Raw genomic sequence first — 25,337 nt, forward strand, 5'->3', positions numbered from 1 at the left:
CTTATTTATTTATTTTAGTGGTCCCTCCACCCAATGTGGGTTTCAAACTTATGACCCTGAGGTGAAGAGTTGTGTGCTATTCATGCCACTGGGGCTGCCTGGATGGCTCCAACTGAGCTGACTGAGCCAGCCAGGCACCCCCACAACACGCTTTAATGCAAGCCACTTTGCTCATTTTCAGTAAAAGTAATAAATGTACGTGATGGAATCCTCACTATAGTAAAGAATGTCAACATACTTAAGTCCAAGTTGCTTCCCTTCCTCCCCATTGGGGGCCACGGTGAAGGGGTCTAGTGCAGGGGCTCAGAAACCATACACACACTGGGCATGCACCTATGGACTCCCGATCATTTCCCTCTATTCTTGTCCTTCCTACTTCACGTGTCTTGGAAATCTTTCCATGTCGCCCCATGCAGTTCTATCTTGCTCTTTCAAAATGCTGTGGGGTATCCCAGTGTATGCCGACCCGCCCCCTGCAGGTGGACGTGTAGGATGTTACCCCCGCCCCGCCATTTTGGGTACTTTGTGAACATGGCGGCAGTGAGCGTCCCTGCACAGATAGCTCACTAGCACTGCTCTGAATAGGACTAGACAGTACGTTCCCGGCAGTACGGGGTTTAAGCAAGCCCGTCTACGCGTACACCGTTCAATTCAACAAGTAGCAATGGAGCATTCGCTTTGCCTCAGGTGTCATTTCGTGGCCTGAGGTGTGATATATGGGACAGAAGACCAAAGCAGCCCTGCCTTTGAAGATGCTGTGCTTTTTAGTTATTTATTTTTGCCAGCACTTGTCTGGCATAAACTATGTGTTGGGTGCTCTTCAAAGTGTGTGATATGCCCCAGCTCACTTAATTACCCAGCAGTCCTGGGAGGTAGGTACAGTTGATTCCTCATTTTACAGAAGAAGAGCATGAGGCCCAGAGAGGCCAATTATCTTTTCTGAGTTCACATGGGGAGCCGGGAATAGAGCTGGGTCCAAACCCGGGCTGCCTAGCCCCAGGGTCTGTCCTCTGCAGCCCCTCAGTGTTATGAAGCAAATGGAACAATTTCAAGAGAAGCAATGTGTGTTCCGAGAAGGGAAATAGGGTGCTTCAGAAACATACGGCAAGGGCACAACTTCTCATCTCCCATCAGAGGAGACCCCGTTGTGGAAGGGACAGTTACTGAAGCTTGTCAGAGGACCTCATGGTTTCAAGTGAGAGACTCAGGGACATTGTTTGAGTTTGAAAGTCTGCCCTGGCCTCGAGGCTTGAATCCAGAGAGAGCAAGTGGGATGAACCCGAGAGAAGGTCAGAACGTTGGTCCTAGAGAAGGAGGGACAAAGAGCCATGCCCTGCTTTCTTTAGAACCAGGACAATGCAACAAAACTTTCTTCAGTAATGGAAATGTTCGGGGTTCTGAGCCACCTGATATGGCGGTCGCTAGCCGCAGGTGGCTATTGTGACTGAGAAACTGAATTTTAGATTTAGTTTAATTTAAACTAATTTAACTTTAAATAGTTACAGGTGTCTGGTGGGTGCTGTGTTTTACAGCACTGCTCTAGAACAAAAGCTTCTGCAGCGAAGGGTGAGCACCTACTCGAAAAGGAGCCTCCCCTCTCACTCAGCTGACTTCAGGGAGCTAAGTGCATGTTTAAGAGTTAAGCTCCTTTAAAAAGGATAATTTCAAATCCTCCCAAAGAGCATGTTACTGCAGAGCAGTGGTGGATCTTCTTTTGTGGATGCATTCAGTGACGTGTAAAATGGCAGACAAGTAGAATAAGGCAACAAAACCTCAGGGCTGGGTAACTGTCCATATGTGTTCAGGGTTTAGAGTTGCAGGGTTCTAGGATTTTAAAGGTGGGAGTGAGGTGGGGTCATTTCCTGTGAAGACAGAACTGAGGTCCTGGGAGAGACTGGTCTAAAGCACTAAAGGGAATTGGGACAAAGCCTGGCCAAAAGCCCATCACCCAAGTCATGTCCCAGGCAGGACCGGGATGCCAGTATTTCCCATTCTGCCTCTTGGAAATGGACACCTCTTTTGTAGACTGTATGCCTGGTTTGTTTCACCAGTTGTTTATTCATTAAAAATGCTGAACAAAACTGGATATGATCATTGCCCTCCTAGGTCTTGTAGAGCACAAGACTCAATATTCAAATAATCACAGACATATGTGTACAGTTGTGAGTGCGCTAGGGTCTGTAGCAGAGACTATACGTTGGGAAGATTTGATCTCTGTGGAGTGGGGAAAAGCTTTTCCTGTAGAAGTAATAATTGGAGTGAGCTCTAATGGTTGAGCTGGAGTTAGATAGCTAGATTTAACACATAAAACAATAGAACATCTAGTTCTGCATTTTCTCTGGCAACCCTAGATGGAGTTAGCTTTGGGCTGTGATGGTGATGGTGGTGGTAATGATGAGTGGACTGAATCTTAAGATATTTATGTGATTAAAAAGCTGGACTTGGCAATGGATCAGTTATCATAAGAAGGAGTAGAAGATGCACATGACGGTAGTCATCCTAGGATGACTCCTAGTTTCTGTTTACATAACTGGATAGATGCTGGTACCATTTGCTGAGATAAGAAACTGGAAAAGGGCAGGTTCGGTGGTGGGGCTTGGGAAAGCATGATGGAACTTTCCACGCACCGCCAGTTCTAATACCAAGAGTTGGATTTACTCCAACAGAATCGAGGTCCCACCTGTCTCTATAAGCAGTCTAACTATTGTCCCTCACAAAGCACAGAAGTTATTAGTGGAGCTCATAACTGATCTCGGCTTTGTAATTTGAACCAACGCCTCATTCTGTCATTAGATAGATTTGACATCAAGGCCAAGAAAAGAGAAATAAATGTGTCTTTCCTCCTTGGCCCGACTTCCTAATTGTGGCAATGAACAAATTTATTGGATATGGTGCTTAAAATAAATCAGCTGCACCATCTCTCTTTGCCTTGCTTTGCTTTTGCTTTGCTTTCTTTTTCTTTCTTTTTTCCCTTCTTGTTGACATTTTCACTCAGAGAGACAGGTTGCTGCTTCAGCCAGCCCTTGGGACTTCTCTAGGAGAGGGTTTACAAGGGATGAACTATTCAGTGGGTGTGGTTCCAAACATGCCTGTTTTACAAATGCCTCTGGGTAGAAGAGGCTGAGTATACACTTTAGGCATCGCAAAGGTTTTCCCCCAGCATGGAAGTAAGGCGCCAGTGTGACATTTCAAATTGGAGTTATGGGTTGCATATTTCTGCATGTCAATGAGGGAGAGGGATGTCAGCCTTCAATAATGTTATTGTTTTGCTTCCTAGAAGGTCTACCAAAAAGCAGCTGCCAAGAGTATACTTTTTGGGGACACAGAGATAAAGCAGGGGTGAAGAGAGTTCTTGTTTGTCATTGAGGAAAATGAGACGGTCTTGGTCCTGTTCTTTGGCAGGCCTTGGAAGCCGTCTGTGGTGATAAGCTCTGTTGGCAAACTCCACCGTGGAATGTTCTCTATTGATAATGAAAGTAACCAAAGGGAATCTGTGCTGCGATTGGCTGTTCCTTGGCATATGAAGCTGGAGAGGCTGCGATCAGGGTAGTTTTGCTCCAGTCCCTGCTTTGAGATCCTTAGAGATTCCTGAGTTGACATCATCGATGTTGGGGACAGACAAGTGGGTGTGCAAGTGCCAGTCATCGTTTACATGTTGTGTGAATCTCCTCTTCATCTGAAAATGGGACTACTAATGTCTTTTTTTTTCCCCCATAAAGATGAGAGTAAGTGAATGTATGGGTTGTGCTTTTAGAGCTTATACTGGCCTCCAACAGTAGGTGGCACTTAAGACTGCTAGGGTTCATTACATGCGAACATTGTTCCCAGCACAATGGTGAAGTACTTTGTATGTAGTATCTGAGTCCATCACTCAAAAAAACCCTGCTAGATGAGTGCTGTTCTTGTCTTTATACCATAAGAACTGAGGCTGTGAAGAGAGAGGTCCCTTACCTTGCTTAGGGTCACAAAGCTATTGAATTATATTACCCTCTTCAGTCTTCTGTGTAAAGCCAAACGGCAGTGTTAAGAACAAACTTCTCATTAGAGGACAGTGGCTTACTGTCCTCCTTTGTGTGCAAATCATGGTTCCGTGGGGTGGAGCAGGTAAGCCAGGGAAGAGTAAAAAGAAAGTGATGGGCGTTTGTAGGAATGATACCATCATGTGCTGAGCAAGCAAGCGGAAAGTGAAATAGCGCGGATCCGAAGTCAGCGAGATGTGATTTTGATGGACTGGGAAGAGGCTGCGGTGAGTCATGCTCTTAAAAAAAAAACCAGATCCGCAAGAGAGGTGTGGAGGCGCATCCGGGCTGGCGTTCCTGTGTGCTGTCCCTACCTGTGGATTGACTCATTCCCAAAGAATTCCTCATGCCAGCCTGTGCCGGCACTGCCTCAGGCCTGGAAATGTGGTCCACAAGCAGATGTGGTCGCTGCTCTCCTGGTGCTTGTGGTCTCTAGGTAAAGACAGATATTGGCAAACTCAGCTGTGTGATAATTACAGCAAAGGGCATCGGGAAGGAGAGGCACATGGTTTCCCGAGGACACTTCAGGGCAGCTTTGATCTAGTTGGGGGGGTCAGAGGTACAGTCTCTGAGGACAAGCAGGTGGTTGGTGCCATGACCCTGAGGCTAGGCAAAAACAGGTAAGCGGGATGTCTGTGGCCTTCTGGACTCTGTGTACCTCTGCGTTTTACACATAGAAAGAGGAAGGCGTTTTTTATCCTTCCACACCCCGAAGAATCAAACCCATTTTTGCGTCCTTGGAGGCGATATTGCCCCATAGAAGACGCATACTATGGATTCCAGCATGTCAGCACTCACTACCGTGCTGTTCTGCTTATTTTCAAAACCATGTTCCGTAGGAAGAAGACAAGTGTCTCTTGCTCCACCCACCTCCCATGTGGAATTACAGACCGGCGTCCAAAGAACCCGAGCCCTGTTTACCCTGGACCAGCCAGGTCCAGACCTGACTCTTCAGGCAGGCATTTCTGCCACTGTTGGCCTCCGCGTTCCTCATCTACTAAAGAGGAATGGTTTTCTGTGACCTGGTTCCCTCTGCTGTCTATGCAAGGGGTGGTCCAGTGCTCCTCGCTGGTGAGTCCTAGCTAGAAATTCAGAATCGTGGGCCCTTTTGCGACCCAGTCAACCAGAGTCTCCATTGCAATTAAACTTTATGGTTTGCATGACATTTAAGAAAACTGACGTAGACCACACAGAGCATTTGTGAAGATCACGTTTTAGTCCCCTCTTTACATCTTATTTCTACTGTCTAGCATGGTGCCTGCCTCCCCCCCCCCCCGCCAAAAAAAAAGTTCTCTTTAGGGAAATGAATGAATACTAAACTTGTACAAAGTGAGAGGTCATATAGATTTGATTCATTCTGGCTTAAAACTCAGGGTTACGGTCCTCCTTAAATATTTTATCAAGCTCTAAAAATTGATTTGCTGTCCCCATTAATTTCTAAATGCATGTCAGAAAATATTTTCTTAGGCTTGGTCATGGCCAAAGATTGTGCCTGTTAATTAAGGCCAGCAGCAGCTTCCTCCTCTGTCTTCCCTTGCCCTCTCCTCCCTCCCCAGACACCATCCGTGTTAAGTTTTATTGTAGAGCCGGTTTTGAAAATAGCTGTAGAGACACATGCATTCCCACTTGGGAGCGAGCCCGGCCACCTCAGGAAGTGTGTGTTGGCTAACGTGGAGACTCTACGACAGTCAGGCTCGTGTCTCCCAGAAGCTGTGAAGCCTGCTAGGTGGTAACCCAAATTAATTTTTTAATCACTTATAATTCTTCATATGATTTTTCTTTAATAGCATTACATGCCGCGCGTATTCCTCACAGGGAGTCTCTTGCCTGTACCATCTGTAAGTTTGCGGTCTACCGTGACTAGGTGTGGCCCAGTGCTGACCAGCGTGGAGACTTGATGAGTCGTGTGGGACCTGCCCAGGGCCAGGCAGCTAGACTTGGAAAGTAAAGAGGGCAGATCGAGGCAGTGGAACCCGTGGTGACTGGCCGATGGCAAGTGCACCACCCATCTTGCCCATCCCATGGTGAAGGCAACATGGGATTTTGGCATAACCCCACCCACCACAAGTCCGGAGACCAAAACCACATTCACCCAGAATCACATCACTAAGACCAATCCGTGACTTACCAAAGCTGTTTTGAAGTTTTAGGTTTTCTCCCCTCCCTGCTGTGCCCTAGTCCCTTTGTACACCCATGGTTTCACATTGCATCAGCCTTCAGGAGGCTGTTCTTGACTGGGGCCAAGATGTTGACCTGGCAAGGACAGGGACGCACCCAGGGTAAGAGAACAGCTTCTCTGCAGAAATCCTTAATGCAACTAGTGTGTTCCAGGTGAATTGGCCATGATCACACACTTGTCATCAACATTGCCTGGAATGGACAGAATCCAAGGAACCAGAGCTTATGCTTTGTTGTGTAGCACTTCTCAGTATATCCAGATTTTAATCAGAAACAATCCATTTTTGGGGTGCCTTGGTGGCTCAGTGGGTTAAGCACCTGCCTTCGGCTCAGGTCATGATCCCAGGGTCCTGGGATCGAGCCCTGTATTGGGCTCTCTGCTCAGCGGGGAGTCTGCTTCTCCCTCTCCCTCTGCCTCTTGCTCTACCTGCTTGTGCTCTCTCTGTCAAATAAATAAAGTCTTTTAAATTTAAAAAAAAAAAACAACCTCCATTTTTATGTTAGGGAGTAATTCAAATGATTTTTTAGAATACATGGGGGAAAAATGTATCTGTGAAGGAAAGTTGAACTCCCTGTAGTTAGAGAACTCCTGGAAATAAGCTTTTCTGTAACATTTGTAGGCAATATGGGTAATAAGAAATGCTGGAGGGATTTAAGTAATTGCACCGTTTCCCATTTATAACCCCTTATAGTTTACACGGTACCTTTGAGAAAGTTAAATAATTTGATATTCATAATAATCCTGGGGTCACTTAGGCTGTCATTTCAGTCTCACAGAGGGTGTATTAGACTGAGGGTTAAAACCTTGCCCAAGGCTCTTTCATCATTGGCAGGTTCTTTTGCTTGTTCCTTTACAAGAGTAAAGGAAGAGTATTGAGTTATCTTGTGGCAGGCACCTGAGACACAATGCCTTGTTAATCCTTCCAACACGGTGGAATGAGCTCCTTTGAGAGATTTGAAACAAGCTGTGAACATTAAGGAGCAGTCCTCAAGGCTCGGTGTAGTAGCAGACTTTGGTGTAGGTTAGAGGCTTTCAGTGGACCATCTCCTTTTATCCTCCAAACAGGTGCTCTAGATAGAAAGGAGGTATTCAGGAGAAGGAGGGGGAAAATGAACAGGTGGGGAATCAAAGCAGGAGACAAACCATGAGAAACTCTGGACTCTGGGAAACTGAGGGTTTCAGAGGACATGGGGTGGGGGGAATGGGTTAGATTGGTGATGGGTATTAGAGAGGGCACGTATTGCATGGAGCATGGGGTGTTGTACGCAAGCAATGAAGCATGGAACACTACATCAAAAACTAATGAAGTACTGTATGGTGACTAATGTAACATAATAAAAAAAATGAAAATGCTGAATTTTTAAAAAATGAATTATTCTTAGAATGCCAGTTTTACAGAAGAGAACAAAGAGGGCTTTTTGTTTGTCTCTTTAATGGTTAAATGCCTAGAATCGCAGAGCCAGTTAGGATTTGGAAGCCTAAACTGTCTCTTTTCTGCTTTGGTGTGCTAGATACCACTCATGTCCACACCTTAGGTTAACCTGAATGACATTCCTCACGCAATAGTGTGTCTTTGACAATAGCCATTGTGAATGGTCAGCCAAAGAATAGGTACTTTTTGGGGGGGTCTGCCATCTTAAACTAATTTTCAGGAATAGGAAATAACTATGAATAAGTGGGCTCTTTGGGGGAGTTTATAACTTCATTGAGAAATCTGCTAATCATTTATTAAGAAAGATTCTGAACTTGAAAACTGAGGAAAATCCACACATATTTGTCAAATTTGGGTAGAACTTTTGTTTTCCAAACATTTATTTTTGTCATTGATTTTTCAAGTGAGAATAGTTTCCTGATTGTTGCTTTGGCTTCATGGCACTGAAAGTGAGTGATTATGTTTGTAAAATTGTAATTATAAAATTATGAATAAAGGGGCCCATCCTTTGGTCCCATATTTCAGTGGAGGAGTCTTCACATAGACACTGGGACTTGTTTACTTCCAACTCAAAAATACACATGATACTTGGGTAGATTAGTGATCAGAAGGAGTTAGAATTAAATTCATTGGAGTTTGTCTTTCCTTTTTTTCCCTCCCATGTAAAGATATTTTTTAAATAGTTAGCTGTTTTACTTACTTAACCACATTAATAGTCTTCAGTTCACGAAAAGGTCAACACTGTGGCCTCCTTTCAACTTCAGCAAAGATATGGGATGTCCTTAGATGTAAACTCTATAGAAATGCAAGAAGTTAAAAAAAAAAAAAAGAAAGAAAGAAGTTGGGGCGCCTGGGTGGCTCAATGGGTTGGGTCTCTGCCTTAGGCTCAGGTCGTGATCCCAGGGTCCTAGAATTGAGCCCTGCATCAAGCTCTCTGCTCAGCTCTCTGCCTACTTGTGATCTCTGTCAAATAAATAAATAAAATCTTTAAAAAAAAAAAAAAAGAAAGAAATGCAAGAAGAGTCTTGGTTCATATGTGTGCTCCTTAATTCTTCCTTGCAACACATGTTAGCCTCTAAAAACATACATGGGATGCCTTTCTCCAAGTTGGTTGTATTCATCACCTGTACCTTTAAGTTAGAAACCTGACAGATGTTTTGAAGAAATTGATACCATCATCTTTTGTGAAAAGAACTGATAATTGAGTTGAGCATAAGCCTCCACATTGTGTTTTGTAGGTTTCATTCTGGTGTCCTTCAAATCAAACATGGTACCCATTAGTCTACTGCATGTTTTAACAGGTGTGATTAGTTTTTCCTGCTGACACACACGGTCACACCACTGTCAAAGAAAGTGGGTGTGCATATTCATAAGTGATGGCTCACAATATTTTAAAGAAATAATAGTAATAAAAATAAATTTTAATTATAAAACAAAGGCTCAGTAGAAGCCAGCTCTTGAATACCCGTGTGTTTCATTCAGAGCAACATGTTACTGTCTCCTTTTGCTTTTGTGCTTGTGTTATATAGTGTATTTTATGTAATCATGTACTGAGGTTAGACAGTGGGGGGAGTCCTTGGGAAGAAGCAGTGTGCAAGATTTGATATTATGTATAAATTCTACTTTAGTAAGCAAAGAATTACAAACATTGCTTAGGATTTATTGAAGGACTCTGTGTCATTTATCTTTCTGACCTTCCTTTAGAAGATGTGTGCTGGTGAGTGGATTAGTGGCATTCTAGTGCTGATTTTTTTGTCATATAGTCACTTCATATTATTGATTATAAGCTTATTTTTCAAACTTTGGCTGTTCATGAATCACCTTTATGGCTTTGTCCATATCTGAACATACTATCTATTACTTACTTGAAATATTCTTTAAAATAACATTTTTATCTTAAGTTTTCAAAAAGAAACTCTAATCACTGCCATTACTATTCTTATTCAATTAATTACCTTTTCTTATATATAGTTGCCTTTTAAAATAAAAAAATCACTTTAAAAATATTGCTTTTTCTCTTTAATTTTAAAAGTAAACTTTATTGTAACTACTATAACTTAGTAGAGCTAGATTTTTTCTTTTGGTCCACATTAAAAATATAAACACTTATTAAAATAATAAAATGTAAAAATCCCTCCAGGTACTGCTCAGAATCACTTAACGCACTGAGTCAAATGTTGGGAAAAGTGCCTAAAAGTGAAATGGACATTTCCTAAAACAGTGGCCACCATGCCACCATTGACACAGTTTTCTGTTAAAACTTGGCAAGGGTTTACTCCCACCCCACATGACCCTGAGAGTCAAGCCTGCCATTCAGCTAAAGACGTGCCACGTGGTGTTCACCATCCTCCTTTTTATATAGTGCTCTGGTTCCCTCTTAAGGAGTCCCCTTATTAAGGGAAAGTGACCTTGACTTTGTAGGCGTGTATGGGTGCTGGCCATAATGAATTTTTTATTTTCTCTGAAGCGAACTCTAAATTGGATTCAGCATTATGCTGGTGCATATATATAAAAAGGTGACCAATTGAATTTCAAATGTAATGAGGATGAAGTTTTGGTATTCAGTACAGCTGGCTTTGTTTTTAGCCCTAGTAGTAGGTTCTTTGCAATGAAATAATGCAGTTTTCCTCCTGACTTCGGAAATCATCATGTCTAGCTGGGTAGGAACAACATCTCTTGTGACCTATTCCAGAAATGAAATACAGTGTGTTCTGGTTTTCTAGTTTAAAAAAAAATTTTTTTTTTAATGTACTGAGAGATTCAGATGTAAAGTCTTAAAAAAAAAAAAACACAAAGTATTCTTTCTAAAACATGCAAATGTGTCTCTCCATCACCTAGGAAACTATTATGGGACACCCAAACCTCCTAGCCAGCCAGTCAGTGGGAAAGTGATCACGACGGATGCCTTGCAAAGCCTTCAGTCTGGCTCCAAGCAGTCAACCCCAAAGCGAACCAAGTCCTACAATGATATGCAAAATGCTGGCATAGTCCATGCGGAGAACGAGGAGGAGGATGATGTTCCTGAAATGAACAGTAGCTTTACAGGTAAAGACCAGACTACCTTCCCCTTCAATGGATTTGGGGGAAGGGGTGGTGCGAGGCTTTGGTGGAGAGCGAAGAGAAGGGGTCTGTTCTCAAGAACCACTTGGAAGGGTTGACGAAATTCGAACTGACCATGCAAGGCTTGGGGAAGAGGTGCTATTTTCCCTGATCTATTTTTCATGCTTCTTTGCAGGATTATTTTAACTTCACCCACATATCTTAAAGGGGCTAGAGGGAAATGTCTGTAGAAGGGAATCAAGAATAATCAGCATTGTTTCCTTCTCTTCAAAACGATATTTTAAGGATATTTGTATTTTGTTCATTTATTTCTTGGCCTTGACACTGCTCCATAATTATGCCTGATGACCTATAAAGGGAAATATGAGAATTTGTTTAACAGTTCAGTATCTGTTGATGTCATATGGAAGGCTAGCAGCATCCTTTTGTCTCCTACCTTTGTAAATAGAGATTGTAATTGAACTATATACTGTGTTCAGTTACCTGGTGCAGTTTTTTGCCCCCAAATGGAGAAAGATGGAAAAATAATAAATACTTGATTATATCTGACATATGCATTCTATGTTACAGAGCATATATTGCTCATTGCATTATACATTTAAATATACATTCAGGACCATCTGCCCCCAAGCTTAGGTATGCTGTGTTTTATGAGGGGATCTTCAAGGACAATGCCTCTGGGTAAGACAGTTGCAGACTGTGTCTTGCACAGTTCTTAGGGGCACCATTCACAGAGGTTACGATGTATATTTCCTGAGTTAGTGTAGTGACCCAGAACTGTTCAAAAATATTTTTCGCTTTATGGGGGTCTGACCTTAGGTCGTAACTCAAGGTGTCGCAACTGTACCAGACATTTGTCAATCCAGTTTGTAATATGGTGACTTTGACGAAAGCTTGTTTCTCCTGTTTTTCTTCTGCTTAACTAATTTCTTCAATATTTTAGAGTATCGCTATGGAGAAGTTATCTATTTGCAGCATATGAGATCTAACCCTCTCCTAGTAACCTTTCCTGACATCACCACACTTCAGTAATTACTTGATTAGACTCAATTCCAATAAAGGGGAAATTAATTAAAGTCTGTATTGCGTTAGCAAAGCTAATAGGATATTTAGGAAAATGCTTGTATTAGCCAAATGGTTTCTAGAGCCTGTATAGACCTCTTCTGAAGTTTTCTAAGTCATTAAGTCAGAAGCCTAAAATTCTTCAAGATGACAATTAAGATAATTTCTGATGGTTTTGTTGTCCTAACAGTAACCACTCCTTCTGCAAGAGGCATTGAATAAAGAAGTGGAGACCTACTTTGTTATTCTAGCTTGTTGGTTCTTGGTAGTTTTCTTATTATAAATGTACTATCTGACTTCTATCACATGTGAAATGGTTAAGGTTAAATCATAACTAACTTCCCCCTTACAGCTCCCAAGAACTGGATTCAAAAAAAATTTCCGGGGCGCCTGGGTGGCTCAGTGAGTTAAGCCGCTGCCTTCGGCTCGGGTCATGATCTCGGGGTCCTGGGATCGAGTCCCGCATCGGGCTCTCTGCTCAGCAGGGAGCCTGCTTCCTCCTCTCTCTCTCTGCCTGCCTCTCTGCCTACTGGTGATCTCTGTCTGTCAAATAAATAAATAAATCTTTAAAAAAAAAAATTTCCATTTTCCAATTAGAATGGTTAGGCCAGGGGCTAACCTATAGTTGTAATAGCTAGGAGAAATTTACAATCTTTTGCATATGCATTTATTGAAATCAGCTCATTTCAATTACTTAGAAATACTTGATTCGTGTATAATAGTCCTTGCTGATAGGAAAACAGATTATGAAAAAAAAGTTAATATTTCTTTAAAAAAGTAGCTAACATTATAATGTCTTGATCTTTCACCAAATAAGGATAGCAAATCATAATATAACCCAAAACATAGTTGTGGGCACAGAAATAAGATTTTCAGAGTGATGTGCACAGGAATCGTTCTGCCATGTGGACTGGATGGTCCCCAGGAAATGTGTGTGCCCTTATTTCTTCTCTATTTATTAAGTAGGTTTCTGGCTATGAAGCAGGAATAAAGTAGGAGTTGTTGACTATAGGTTTTAATGCTCTTCCTGGTACTAGCTACTATAAATCTTGGTCTCTAAAGGCTACACCTCAGGTATTCTGACCCCACTGAATACTCCCTAGAAATTCTGGCATCGAAGAAAAACTTTGGGGCTCAATTTGTCAATTGCCGAAACCAATCTGATCATTCCTTCCGCACACCCCCACACAAAAGCCAGGTGGCACCTTATTGTCTTCCTCAGCCTCCTGTCCTTAACACCAAGAAAGTCAGTAGGATGCAGAGAGAAATGATCTTCAGATATACGTGTGATGGGCATCCTCAGTATGTTGAGTAAATGCCTTCTCATTTACCATGCTACAACTCTGACAGCTGACAACCTGTCATACCCTAACTCATATAAATTCTTTCAGATAATTGACACTACCCAGTCTATGATATGTGTATCAAACTAGCTGTGTCAAAGCATTTTTGCTCTCTGAACCGCTTGAAGTAGCAATTCATGAGCCTCTTGGAGCATAGAGTGACAGTAATATAATGAGGTCTTGGCTCCTGGTTGGGAGAGTTATGATAAAGAAATGAGTTTCATATACAAATAGAGAAACACAGTGGAGGTATTAAAAATATTTACTGGGATATTTTTAATTAACATGCTATTGCTGCTCTCTTAACTGACTTCTGCTTTGGTGGCCGCAATCCCTTCCTCTTGTCAGTGACTGAGGCAAGAGCTGAACAACGAGGAACCCATTCCAGATACTACCCCCAGATACTTCCAGAACTGACTGTTGAGCATGAAGCAATAGGCCAGTCTTCTACACAGTGTGCCTCAATTATGGACCTACATGAGTCCTTGAGAATGAACACTCTTTATGTGTGCTTCCTGAAGGTAGAGTTATATTGCTGACCAAAGCACACAGTTGCTTAACGCTAAATAAAAGCATTTGTATAAGGACCTTGTTTAGACAGCTTAGAAAATCTGTACCAAACCACCACAGCTAAAAAGTAGATGGTTCGTCCATTAACCCCCTCCAGGAGACATCAAAGGTTATTTAATTGTGTTCCGAGGCTTTATTTTCCTCCCAGCAGCCCCCCTGTTATTGAACATGAGGTTGCTGACGCTTCTCTTCCATTAGTAGGCAATGATAAAACATTGCTTTGGAATGTCAAGAGATGATATTATTTTAGGAGCTAATGTTTCTCAGGGCTATGTGGCAGGCACTTTGCTAAGCTTTTTACACATATATGAGGGAGGTCTAATAGCTTGTCCAAGATCACAAAGCCAGTGACTGTCAAAGCTGTCATTTCAACCCCAAAATCTGACTTCAGAGCCTGCATGCTCATCCGGTGTGCTCTGTGTGTTTTAAATCAAGTTTATTAGCTCTGTACACCGTCAGAGATGGCACCTACTGCTAAAAGTTGGGGGCATGTGATACACGCTCCAGAAATGTATGTCTGACATGAGTCACCTTCACAAGGCCCCAAGTATGCATATGTGTATTTAATATTTGGAAACTTCTTACTTATTATACATGAAAAAGTTATTTATGTTCTTTTATGGTTTATAAGTCATTTTCACACGTATCCCCCAAACCACCTGGAAATGTTGAGAGCTTAGCAACCTAGGCATTACCTTCCACATTTTGTAGACGGGAACACTGAGGAACAGGGCACGCCCCCCACTAGACAGCAGGAGAACCAGGCTTCCTGATTCCCCATCCAGCCTGTGTTCCAGTCGTCCCTTTCCCCTATCCTGTTTGGATCCACTGGCAACCTTTTGTCAGAGAGTGATAGCAGCGCTCCTCCATGTTTGGTAGATCAAATGAAAGATTTTCTTAAAATCAGAGCACATGTCAAAATCAAAGCCATGAGTAGGACGATGAATTCGTAAGTCTGCACTTTGTCGCCGGTTCTCCCATTGTTGGACTTTTCATTTTCTTTGAGAGAATGAGGTTGTTTAAGGCTCTGTTGAACTGGAAAGAAGGCACAGAAAGCCAAACATGTCAAACTGTTTACATTAAATATCTATAGCTTTATTTTGGTTAATCAGTTAGATAGGAAGAATCCTTGGGCAGTGTATACACATAGCAAATCGTTACAATGTATCCTTTAAATATCGTACAGTTCTGTCAGTTGTACCTCAGTGAAGCTAAAAAAAAAAAAATCTTTCAATAAAAAAATCTATATTTAAGGGGCATCTGGGTGGCTCAGTGGGTTAAACCTCTGCCTTCGGTTCACGGTTCAGGTCATGATCTCACAGTCCTGGGATCGAACCCTGCATCAGGCTCTCTACTCAGAAGGGAGCCTGTTTCCCTCTCTCTGTGCCTGCCTCTCCACCTACTTGTGATCTCTCTCTCTCTCATTGTCAAATAAATAAATAAAATATTTTAAAATATATTTACGTCAATCATACCTCAAGCATTTTTTAAGACATGGAAAATATATAAAATAAAAAAAAATTGGATAATTTTCATTTTTCCTTAGGAAATTACAGTTACTTAGATATTTTACCATTATGCTAATATTCCTTTCCCATAGTTGAGGTTTTGGAACACTAGCAGGGATTTCTTTCTTTCTTTCTTTCTTTTTAACATAAATTATATATACTTATTGTTAAGCTGAACCATCTCCTATTTAGGTCCCACCTATTGCCACAACTCTTTCCCTCTTATATCCAGTTTCTATTAAAATGGGTTAATTGGGGCCTCTGGGTGGCTCAGTCGGCTAAGCCTCTGCCTTCGGCTCGGGTCTTGATCTCTGGGATCAAGCCCCACATCGGGCTCCCTGTACAGTGGAGAGCCTACTTATCTCTCTTTCTTCCTCTGCTGCTCCCCCTACTTTTGTTCTCTCTCTGTGTCAAATAAATAAATAAAATCTTTCTTAAAAATAAAATGGGTTAATTAAAATTCTTAGGTAAAATTATTGAATGTCATTCATTGTCCTGGTACTTCTCTAGCTCTTAAAGATTGGGTGAAAAGATGATCACTGGCTCTGGTACATTTGCATTTCCGGAAGCAGGTCCCAGTCCCGAGCACCCAAGATGCCCACACCAAGTGCCAGGCACATTGGCAAGCATTTTGTGTGTCCTCAGTCCTTTAGTTCTCATGGCTTATGCGTCATTTCCATTTTACAGATGAGGAAACAGATGCTCAGAAAGGTAATTTGTTCCGAGGTCACACAGCTAAAACAGGCAGATCTCTGATTTGGTCTGTTGTCTGATGTCACATCTGTTTTTTTCCTGCCAGTTTCCTGAGGGCCAGATCTGACCTGGAGACAAAGGTTAGGATTAGGATTAGGATTATTAGGATTAATAATGTTGATGAAGAAACTGATGATGGGGACAGCTAACAAATCCTGTTAACTGTGTACGAGATGTTGTCCTGAGTGCTTTATTCATGCAGTCTCCCCACAATCCTGTGGGCTTGCTGTGGTTATCCCCATTTTATAGATGAGGAAACCAAGGCATATAGAGGTTAATTAAGTGTGTTGCCCACATTAATAACAGGTGAGGCCAGGATTCAAAGTCAGATAGTCTGGCTCTTAAGTTAATGCTTATAACTAATTTCTCTCTCTCTCTCTCTCTCTCTCTCTCCCTCTCTCTCTTTTTTATTTTATTTTATTTTTTTGGACATGCCATATTGCCTTTTGTTTGTTTGTTTTTAAGGAATTGTGATAGAAATATTAGGAGTTTTTGCATAAAAATAGACATTCCTACTTTCTCCTGAACAATTAGAGATCTGGGGAGCTGGGTGGCTCAGTCAATTAAGCAGCTGCCTTCAGCTCAGGTCATGATCCCAGGGTCCTGGGTTTGAGTCCTGCATCAGGCTCCCTGCCCAGTGGCGAGCCTGCTTCCCCTCTCCCTCTGCCTGATGGTCCCTTTGCTTGTGTTCTCTATCTCTCTCTCTCTCTCTCTGTCAAATAAATAAATAAAAATCTTAAAAAAGAAAAAGAAAAAATCAGAGATCCAGAAACACTGAATCCACTTTTCCTCAGGATGCTGATTACCTGGCACTGAGTTCCCTGCTCTGCTCAGACAGGTTGCACTCTCTCTAGTGCTTCCTCCAGACCTACCATTTGTGCCTCTGTCCTGGCACTGTGGATGCAGGCATTTGCTCCGTACTCTGGCAGGAGGACAAAATCCCTCCTAGAAGCTGAAGGTTCTAGTGATTCTTTTGAGAATTCGTTACCTCCATCCTCCAAGTATATTCTCATACCTGGGTGCTTTCAACATGCACGTTTTGGAACCTTCTCCCAAACCTGTTCTCTGTCGTAGGGAGTCTGAATCTGCATGTTAGCATCTCTCCAGGTGATCGTTACAGCCACTGACTGGTGAGGAGTGTACATTCTAAAAACATCAGAAATGAATATACGTTGGCTCCTAGAGAACTACAGGCGACTCTTCTGGATCTTGCCAAGTTTGGAATTTATTTTTTTTTAATTGATCAGAAATTTCAAAATATTTCTTCCATGTTGGCCTAATTTCCTTTTTCTGCTTCAGAATTCTAATTGCTTTCTTAATCTGCAGTCATGGCTACAAATTGTTTTAAGCAAGCAAACACATTGGTTTAAGCAAGAATTTAGGGGATCAAGCAGTTGAAGAGGCCAGGAGTACATGGAATCGGTGGCTCAATTAGGGCCATTTGGTGACTTTCTCTATCTTTCCTTTCTGCCTTTCCTCTATGTAGGCTTAATTCTAAGTCAGGTCTTGCCAAGCTGTGTCCAGAATGCCACCAGCACCTACAGCGTGAGAATCACCTTAAGAATAATCCCAGCAAACACTTCTACGCCTGGCATTCACAGGTTTGCTTTGGATCATGTGCCCAATACTGTCACAAAGGCAAGAGTGATAATGTGACTTAGAACCAGCACATGACCTAGGAGTTGGTTTAAGTCAGTCCACACCTAGACCACCATGACCTTGAATGGACAGATTTCCAAAGGGAGGTCTGAGAAGGGTTTCTAAGAAGAGATGGGAGAGATGCAGGGCAGCCTCTTCGATGGTGTGTATCTTTGGTGGAGATGCTTGTTTAAGAAGCTCGACATGTTCTCCATCCAAATGCTGAATTACCTTCATTCTCATGTGCATCATTGGGCGCTACTCATCAGAGAAAGATTGGAAAGCAGCCTTTTATTATTCCTCGGTCTGCTTTCAGGATTCAGAAATGTCTACTGGAGAATTACTGTGGGAGATAGAAAATAACTACAACCCCTGATTATTATGTTTTAAAGCCCCATGGAGAATGATGTTTAATATTCTTGGCCTCTATAAAAATTCAGCCAGAATGTCAACAGTGCCGTTTGTGGATACTTGGATGACATCGCCTTGTGATGTTTCCAGTTAATAAGAAGGCAAGGAGATTCATGTACTTAGAGTCTTCTTTTAAGACCCAAGTCAGATTAGTCCACCCACATGATCCTGTTCTGGGGGGAACTGTCGTGGTTTTCACAGGAACATTCCCGTCACTTTTCCAAAAGAGGCTCAAATCTGACTCACTGGTATAGCTGTGTCTATAGTCTAAAGTTTTATATACTTTCCAGTTTGATGTGTCAGTCTTTGATCTTTGCCACTGTCTACCAGGAATATTTTAAATAATCAATACAAAAATGGTTAGGATGCCATCGACACTGTGTTTTCAGCATGGACTTTGTTCTTGCCCTCCAACGCCCGCTGGGTCATGAAACCACATGGAACCTAAGAGCAGGAGTATGGCTCCGTCTGTGTTTCAATGGCCTTATTAGTATAAGAGACTCAAGGTTTTGAGTCATGAATTTGTTTCTTCTTTGGCATGTCTAAGATTTTGAGCAATGCATTATTTGAGCAGATCTTTCTCTTCAGGTATAATAAATGTGGTATGTCATTTTGATATTTTCTCTGGAAAGAACTTCCAACTACATAAAATGGAGTAGAGTTGATAGCCAGCAATTAGGAAAGAGTGAGGGCTTTTAAGGATATAGATGTGGACAGTAGTGAACTCCCCGGTTTGGGATATGATTGATGAATTTTTTTTTTTCCTTCTCTCCATCTCTCTGTGATTTCACAGCCGATTCTGGTGACCAAGAAGAGCACACTCTCCAAGAAACAGCACTACCGCCTGTGAATAGTGGCATCGCTGCTGCTCCCATCACGGACGCTTCTCAGAAGTTCCCTCAATACCTACCTCTTTGTGCAGAGGATAATTTAGGTCCTCTACCTGAGAACTGGGAGATGGCCTACACCGAAAATGGAGAAGTCTATTTTATAGAGTAAAGTATACCGTTCCTCCTCCCTGAAGTTCTCTTCCTTTCTCTCATTCCCCTTCCTTCCCATCTCTAGTGGCTGTGCTGGTCAATGACATCTAAAAAGACTGGTCACAGGCTCATGGTAGGCTTTTACACAATTTAGCCAGCTTTGTCGAGAAAAACAATTAGCAGAGCATCCTAATCCTTGAGTCTGAGGACCTTGAAGCAGAATAAGGTTCATAATTTCCCTAAAGAGTGGGATGCCACATTTGGTGTATATATATATAATGGCATAGCATATAAAACCTTAAAAGAAAAAAAAAAAAGGGAATATATTGAGCCATTAAGAAGAGGTAAATCCTCTGCTTATTTTTTCTTGTTTGGGTTCTAGGGTTGTCTTGTTTCGTTTTGTTTTGTTTTCCTTTTGGTTATGTTTTAGGAGTTCTTCATACATTCTGGATACAATTCCTGTATCATCTTGGTGGTTTGTGAACATTCTCCCCATGCCTAAGTTTTCTTTTCATTGTCTTGACTGTGTCTTTTGAAGAGCCCAAAGTTCTTAATTTTGAGGAAGTCTGATTTATCAGTGTTTTTCCTCTGTGGGCTTTGTTTTTTTAGTGTGCTGGCTGAGAAATTTTTGCTTAAATCAAAGTGATACAGCTGTCATTTTCTGCTCTCTTTGTTTTAGAATTTTATAGTTTACTTTTTACTTTTAGGTCTCTGATCCATTTTAAGTTGGTTTTGTTCTTAAACATGGGACAAGTACATGGATTAAAATTGGAGAATATGGAAACCCCCCTCACCCCCACCCTTATCTACAGTCTCTCTTTCCATGGTTTTAGTTACTTATGGTCACTGTGTTTTGGAAACAGATGATCCTCCTGACATACTGTAAGATCAGTAGTAGCCTAATGCTACATCACAATGCTTATGTCATTCACAATGCTTCATCTCACCACGTAGACATTTTGTCATCTCACGTCATTTCAAGAAGGGTGAGTAGATATATTTTGAGAGAGAGAGGCCACATTCATATAATTTTTAATCATTTATTATAATTGTTCTCTTTTACTATTATTGTTAATCTCTTATTGTACCTAATTTATAAATTAAACTTCATCATAGGTATGTATAAGTAGGAAAAGATATGGTATTTGTAGGATTCGGTACTATCTACAGTTTTGGGCATCTCCTGGAGGTCTTGAAATTTAGCCCCTGTGGATAAGCGGGGGGATTGCTGTATATGGATATGAAAAGTCTCTCAAAATTATAAAACTTATACATACTCATGTGTGTATATGTATATACACACACATATATACATATACATATATAATACATATTATTAAAGTTAAACATTTAAAAAGAACCTTTACTAAAAATGGAAAAATAGTCGTAACCGTTCTAAAAAATCTAAGATAATATAATTTTTTAATGAGTAATAGTTAATTTTTAAAATGCTGCACTTTGGCTCTATTATCAGGATCCTCTCAAGATTTACCTCAGTTTTATGTACTACTACAAAAGAAAAAGAAATGGCCAATTAAACTATAGATAAAAATATAAGTAAATCTATTATATGCAACTAGATAGAAGTTGAAGGTCTGCTGTTCAGTGAATAAAAACAAGGCGAAACTGACAAAGAAAAAAAATTAGAGAAGACACAAATTACCAGCATTAGGAATTAAACAGGGAATTACTGCAGACCCTGAAGACATTAAAAGGTAATCAGAGAGTGTTGCCGACAAATATACACACATAAATTTGACAACTTAGATAAAATGGAACAATTTCGTGAGAAGTACGAACGACCACAACTCATCCAATATGGAATAGATAACTTAACTAAGCTCTATAACTATTAAGGAAAATGAATTTGTCATTTAAAAACTCATGAAAAAGAGATCTCCAGGACCAGATGTTTTCACTGGAGAAAGGCTCAAAGAATTACCTTTCTAAGCAGTCTCCTTCAGAAGTAGAGGAACACTTAGCAAATTATGTTTATGAAGCTGTTGTTACCTTGTTACCAAAAGCAAACAAGGACTAGGATAGTCCAGTCTATTTTAGAAAACTGCAGACTTGGAGCACCTGGCTGGCTCAAAAAGTTGAGCGTCTGACTGTTGGTTTTGGCTCAGGTCATGATCTCGGGGTCCTAGGATTGAGCCGTGCATTGGACTTCATGCTCCCCTCAGAGCCTCCTGGACAGCTGGAGATTCTTTCCCTCTGCCTTCCCCTGCTGGCACGCATGCTCTCTTCCTCTCTCTCTCTCTCTTAACATAAATAAATAAATAAAAATCTTAGTGGGGGGGGGGAAGAAGTATACACCATAACCATTATCCTAGGGATGCAAGATTGGTTTAGTATGTGAAAAATTCCTAAATATAATCTAACATGTTAAGATACTAAAGAAAAAAAAACACATGATCATAATCATCAATGCAGTATTTGACACAATTCAGCATTCATTGAGGGTAAAAATTCTCAGAAAAATAAGAAGAGAGGGGAATTTTCTTGACTTGATGATACCTACCAAAAATGTACAGCAAACATTATACTTAGTGATAAAAGACCAAAAAACCCAAAACAAAACTTTCCCCTGAAAGATTAGGGACAAGTAAAGACATTAGCTCTCACCAGTCTTTTTTTTTCTTTTAAGATTTTATTTATTTATTAGAGAGTGTGTGTGGGCCTCCCCAGAGGGAGAGAGACAAGCAGGCTCATTTCTAGAAATGAGCTTGGAACCCGGCACAGGGCTTGATCTCACAACCCTAAGATCATGACCTGCGCTGAAACTAGAGTCGGTCACTTAATGAACTGAGCCCACTAGGCACCTCAGTTCCCACCACTCTTATTAACAGGATTCTGAAATTTCTAGCCAGGATAATAAATCAAGAAAGAGAATAAAAGACCTACAGATTGAAAAAGAAAGAATAAAACTATCCCTCAATGCAGATTACATGAGTGTATACAAGAAATGTACAAAATCACATAAAATCTAAAAAAAATTTTCTAGAATTAGTGAGTTCAGCAAGATCACAAGGTAAAGATAAGCGTATATGTATATCTCTATGAACATGTGTACAGCAAAATTCCAAATACAATATAATTCATATTTACTTCCAGAAAAATACCACTTACATGTAAATTAACGTATACAAGATATTAAATGCTATAAACTACAAAATATTGATGAAAGAAATCAAAGAAAGTCTAAACAAATGGAGAGATGTCTCCTATTCATGCACTGAAAGATGTAGATTGAAAGACACAATCATATAGTAAAATATTCCAAAATGGATATACAGGGCAAATCCTGTCAAAATCTCAGTGAGGTTTTTTGTTAATATAGACAAGTTCATTTAAAAATTTATATAGAAAGGCGATGGAACTAGAATAGCCAGAAAAGTTTGGTTTTTTTGTTCTTGGGTTTTTTGTTTGTTTGTTTTTGTTTTTTAACTCACAACTCTGAGATCAAGACCTGAGCTGAGATCAAGAGTCAGACACTTAACCAACTGGGCCACCTAGCTGCCCCAGAACAGTTTTGAAAGAGAAGAATAAATTTAATCAGTCTACCAGGTAACAAGACTTATTATAGAGCTACAGTAACATAGGCTGTATTGTATTGGTGCGTATCACTGAAACCCAGAAACAGATGCACAAATATATCCAAGTGATTTTCAACAAAGATGCCAAAGCAGTTCAATGCAGGGAAGATAGCCTTTTCATGAACATGGCATTAGATTAAGTGTTTAGCCAGAAGTAAATAAATTAACCTCCATCTCCACCTCACATCTTAGTAAAAATATTAACTCACAGTAGACCATCACAGACTTAAGTGTAAAGCACAAGGCAATTAAACTTTTTGGGGAAAAAATTGGAGGGGTGCTCTAGGACTAGATGAGGAGTTCTTAGACTTGACATCAAAAACATGAACCCTAAAAAAAGAATCTTTGATAAATACGATGTCATCAAAATGAAAAACATTTGCTTCAGAAAAGACCCTAACAAGAGGATGAAAAGGCAAACTATGGACAGATAGAATGTATTTGCAAACCCCATATCTGAAAATGGATTGATACCAAGAGTATATAAAGAGCTCTCAAAACTCAACAGTAGCATTAAAAAAATTCAATTAAAAAGTGAGCCACAGACATTTCACTGAAGAGGATATACAGATGGCAAATAAGCACATGAAAAAAAAATGTTAATCGTCATTAGCCATTAGGGAAATGCAAATTAAAATCACAAAGATACCATTACATGCCTATTAGGATGGCTCAAATAAAAATATAGTTAATAACAGTAAATGATGGCAGAGATACAGAGAAACTAGATTGCTCATACAAGGCTGGTGGGTATGTAAAATTGTATGACATTCTAGAAAACAGTTGGGGAGTTTCCTATAAAACTAAACATGCAACTATCATATGACCCAGCAATTGCACATTTGGCCAGAGAGGTGAACACTTAACATTCACACAAAAACCTGGACATGAATGTTTATAGTAGATTAATTCCAAAGAGCCAAAAATTGAAAACAACCAACATGTCCTTCAGTGGTTAAACTCTGGTACATTCATGCCATGAAATGCAACTCAGCAATGAAAAGAATTAAGTATCAAGACATGTGACTACCTTGATGAGGATTATGCTGGACGAAAAAATAGCAGTCCCCAAAGATTACATATGTATGATTCCATAGAACATTTTTACAATGACAAAACCATGGAAATGGAGAGATCAGTGGTTGCTAAGGATTTAAAAGGCGTTTGAGGGGGCAGGGACTCGAAGAAAACCAGGTGTGGCTATAAAAGGGTAACATAAGGAGGAATCCTTGTTATGACTGAAATGTTTTCTATCTTGGCTGTATGGAGAGCAATATCCCAGTTGTGACATTGTACTTCAGTTTTGTAAAATGTTACCATTGGGGGACTCTAGGTATAGGGCATGTGGGATGGCTCGCTATTCTTTCTTATAACTACACTTGAATCAACAATTATCTCAAAATACAAAAGTGTTTTTTAAAAAATCATAAATGGAGGGCGCCTGGGTGGCTCAGTGGGTTAAGCCGCTGCCTTCGGCTCAGGTCATGATCTCAGGGTCCTGGGATCGAGTCCCGCATCGGGCTCTCTGCTCAGCAGGGAGCCTGCTTCCTCCTCTCTCTCTCTGCCTGCCTCTCTGCCTACTTGTGATCTCTCTCTGTCAAATAAATAAATAAAATCTTTAAAAAAAAAAATCATAAATGGGGCACCTGGGTGGCTCAGTGGGTTAAAGCCTCTGCCTCCAGCTTGTCATGATCCTAGGGTCCTGGGATTGAGCCCCGCGGCAGGCTCTCTGCTCAGTAGGGAGCCTGCTTCCCTTCCTCTCTCTCTGCCTACCTCTGCCTGCCTATGATCTCTGCCTGTCAAATAGATAAGATCTTTAAAAAAAAATCTTTAAAAATCATAAATAATCTTCCTGCCCAGCAACGGCCATTTTTACTCTCTTGCTCATGTAGGAATAGCACAGACCGTGGGTTCTAGTGTTGGACTCCCTGGGTTTTTTGCCAGTGTTGCTAGGTATCAACAACATAGCCTTCTACAAAGTTTCTCGCCTCTGTCCTCCTCTTTCTCATCTGTAAAATGTATTAATACTTCCCTCATAAGTTTATCGTAAGGATTAGTAAATTATACGTGAAAAAGAACAGATTTTGGTAATTCTAAGTGGACACAGAAGTAGTAATTTGATGACAGTTGTTACTATCTTACCTTTCTTTTTTTTTTTCCTTTACATACAGTTGAGGTGATTTGTATATATATTTGCACATTCTGTTTTTCACTTAAGCCTTAACGTTTTTCAACAATTCATAAGACTTGAAACTCAAAATAACTGTGACCATGTTTTTCAGCATTTATAACCTAAATGGCAGACTTCCAAAAATGATTACAATTACTACCTCAGTTTCAAAAAAAATTTTTTTTTTTCATTTCTGATTTGCAGCTTGAACTTAGTGACGTTATAGTTTGTTGCCTCCTTGATTAAGCTTGCATAAGTGGCCTGGGAGCTCAGGCAGAACTTTGTCCCCATGGTCTCGAGCTGCTACAGGTAGTTCCTCCAGACATTCTCGTCTAGTTCCTCCAGACATTCTCGTCTTGCTGCATGGCTTCAGGGCGCTAATCAGAAAGAGTCCGGTGCCCTCTCAGACCTTTAAGGTCTAACTCAGTGTCTGTTGAAACACTTCACCTGGAGTTGGGCTGGGCCCTAGAAGGCAGACATGTTTAGTTTCTTCAAGCTTTGTGGGGTTTTTTTGGCCTACATTCTGTTTAGGATAGGTAATTCCAGGTTGCCATCACTTTGCATGCAACATAATTCAGGATGTGATTAATGATAGGTATTAGGCTCTGGGAGCCAG

The 25,337-nt window shown here is 40.8% G+C and overlaps 1 protein-coding gene across 18 annotated transcripts in view; it reads left to right on the plus strand.

Annotated features, from left to right (window-relative positions):
• MAGI1 (membrane associated guanylate kinase, WW and PDZ domain containing 1) overlaps window positions 1-25,337 on the plus strand; it is a 636,195-nt gene that overhangs the window by 509,580 nt on the left and 101,278 nt on the right. For all 18 annotated transcript variants that reach the window (XM_013053627.2, XM_004738316.3, XM_004738317.3 and 15 more), the window contains exons 4-5: window positions 10,469-10,675; window positions 18,769-18,970. In XM_013053627.2, coding sequence (XP_012909081.2) covers window positions 10,469-10,675; window positions 18,769-18,970 — 409 coding nt within the window. The remainder of the gene's footprint in view (window positions 1-10,468; window positions 10,676-18,768; window positions 18,971-25,337) is intronic.

Source organism: Mustela putorius, unplaced genomic scaffold (assembly GCF_011764305.1).
Source record: "Mustela putorius furo isolate JIRA1106 unplaced genomic scaffold, ASM1176430v1.1 tig00000095_pilon_pilon_pilon, whole genome shotgun sequence".
In the NCBI taxonomy this organism is placed as follows: Eukaryota; Metazoa; Chordata; class Mammalia; order Carnivora; family Mustelidae; genus Mustela; species Mustela putorius.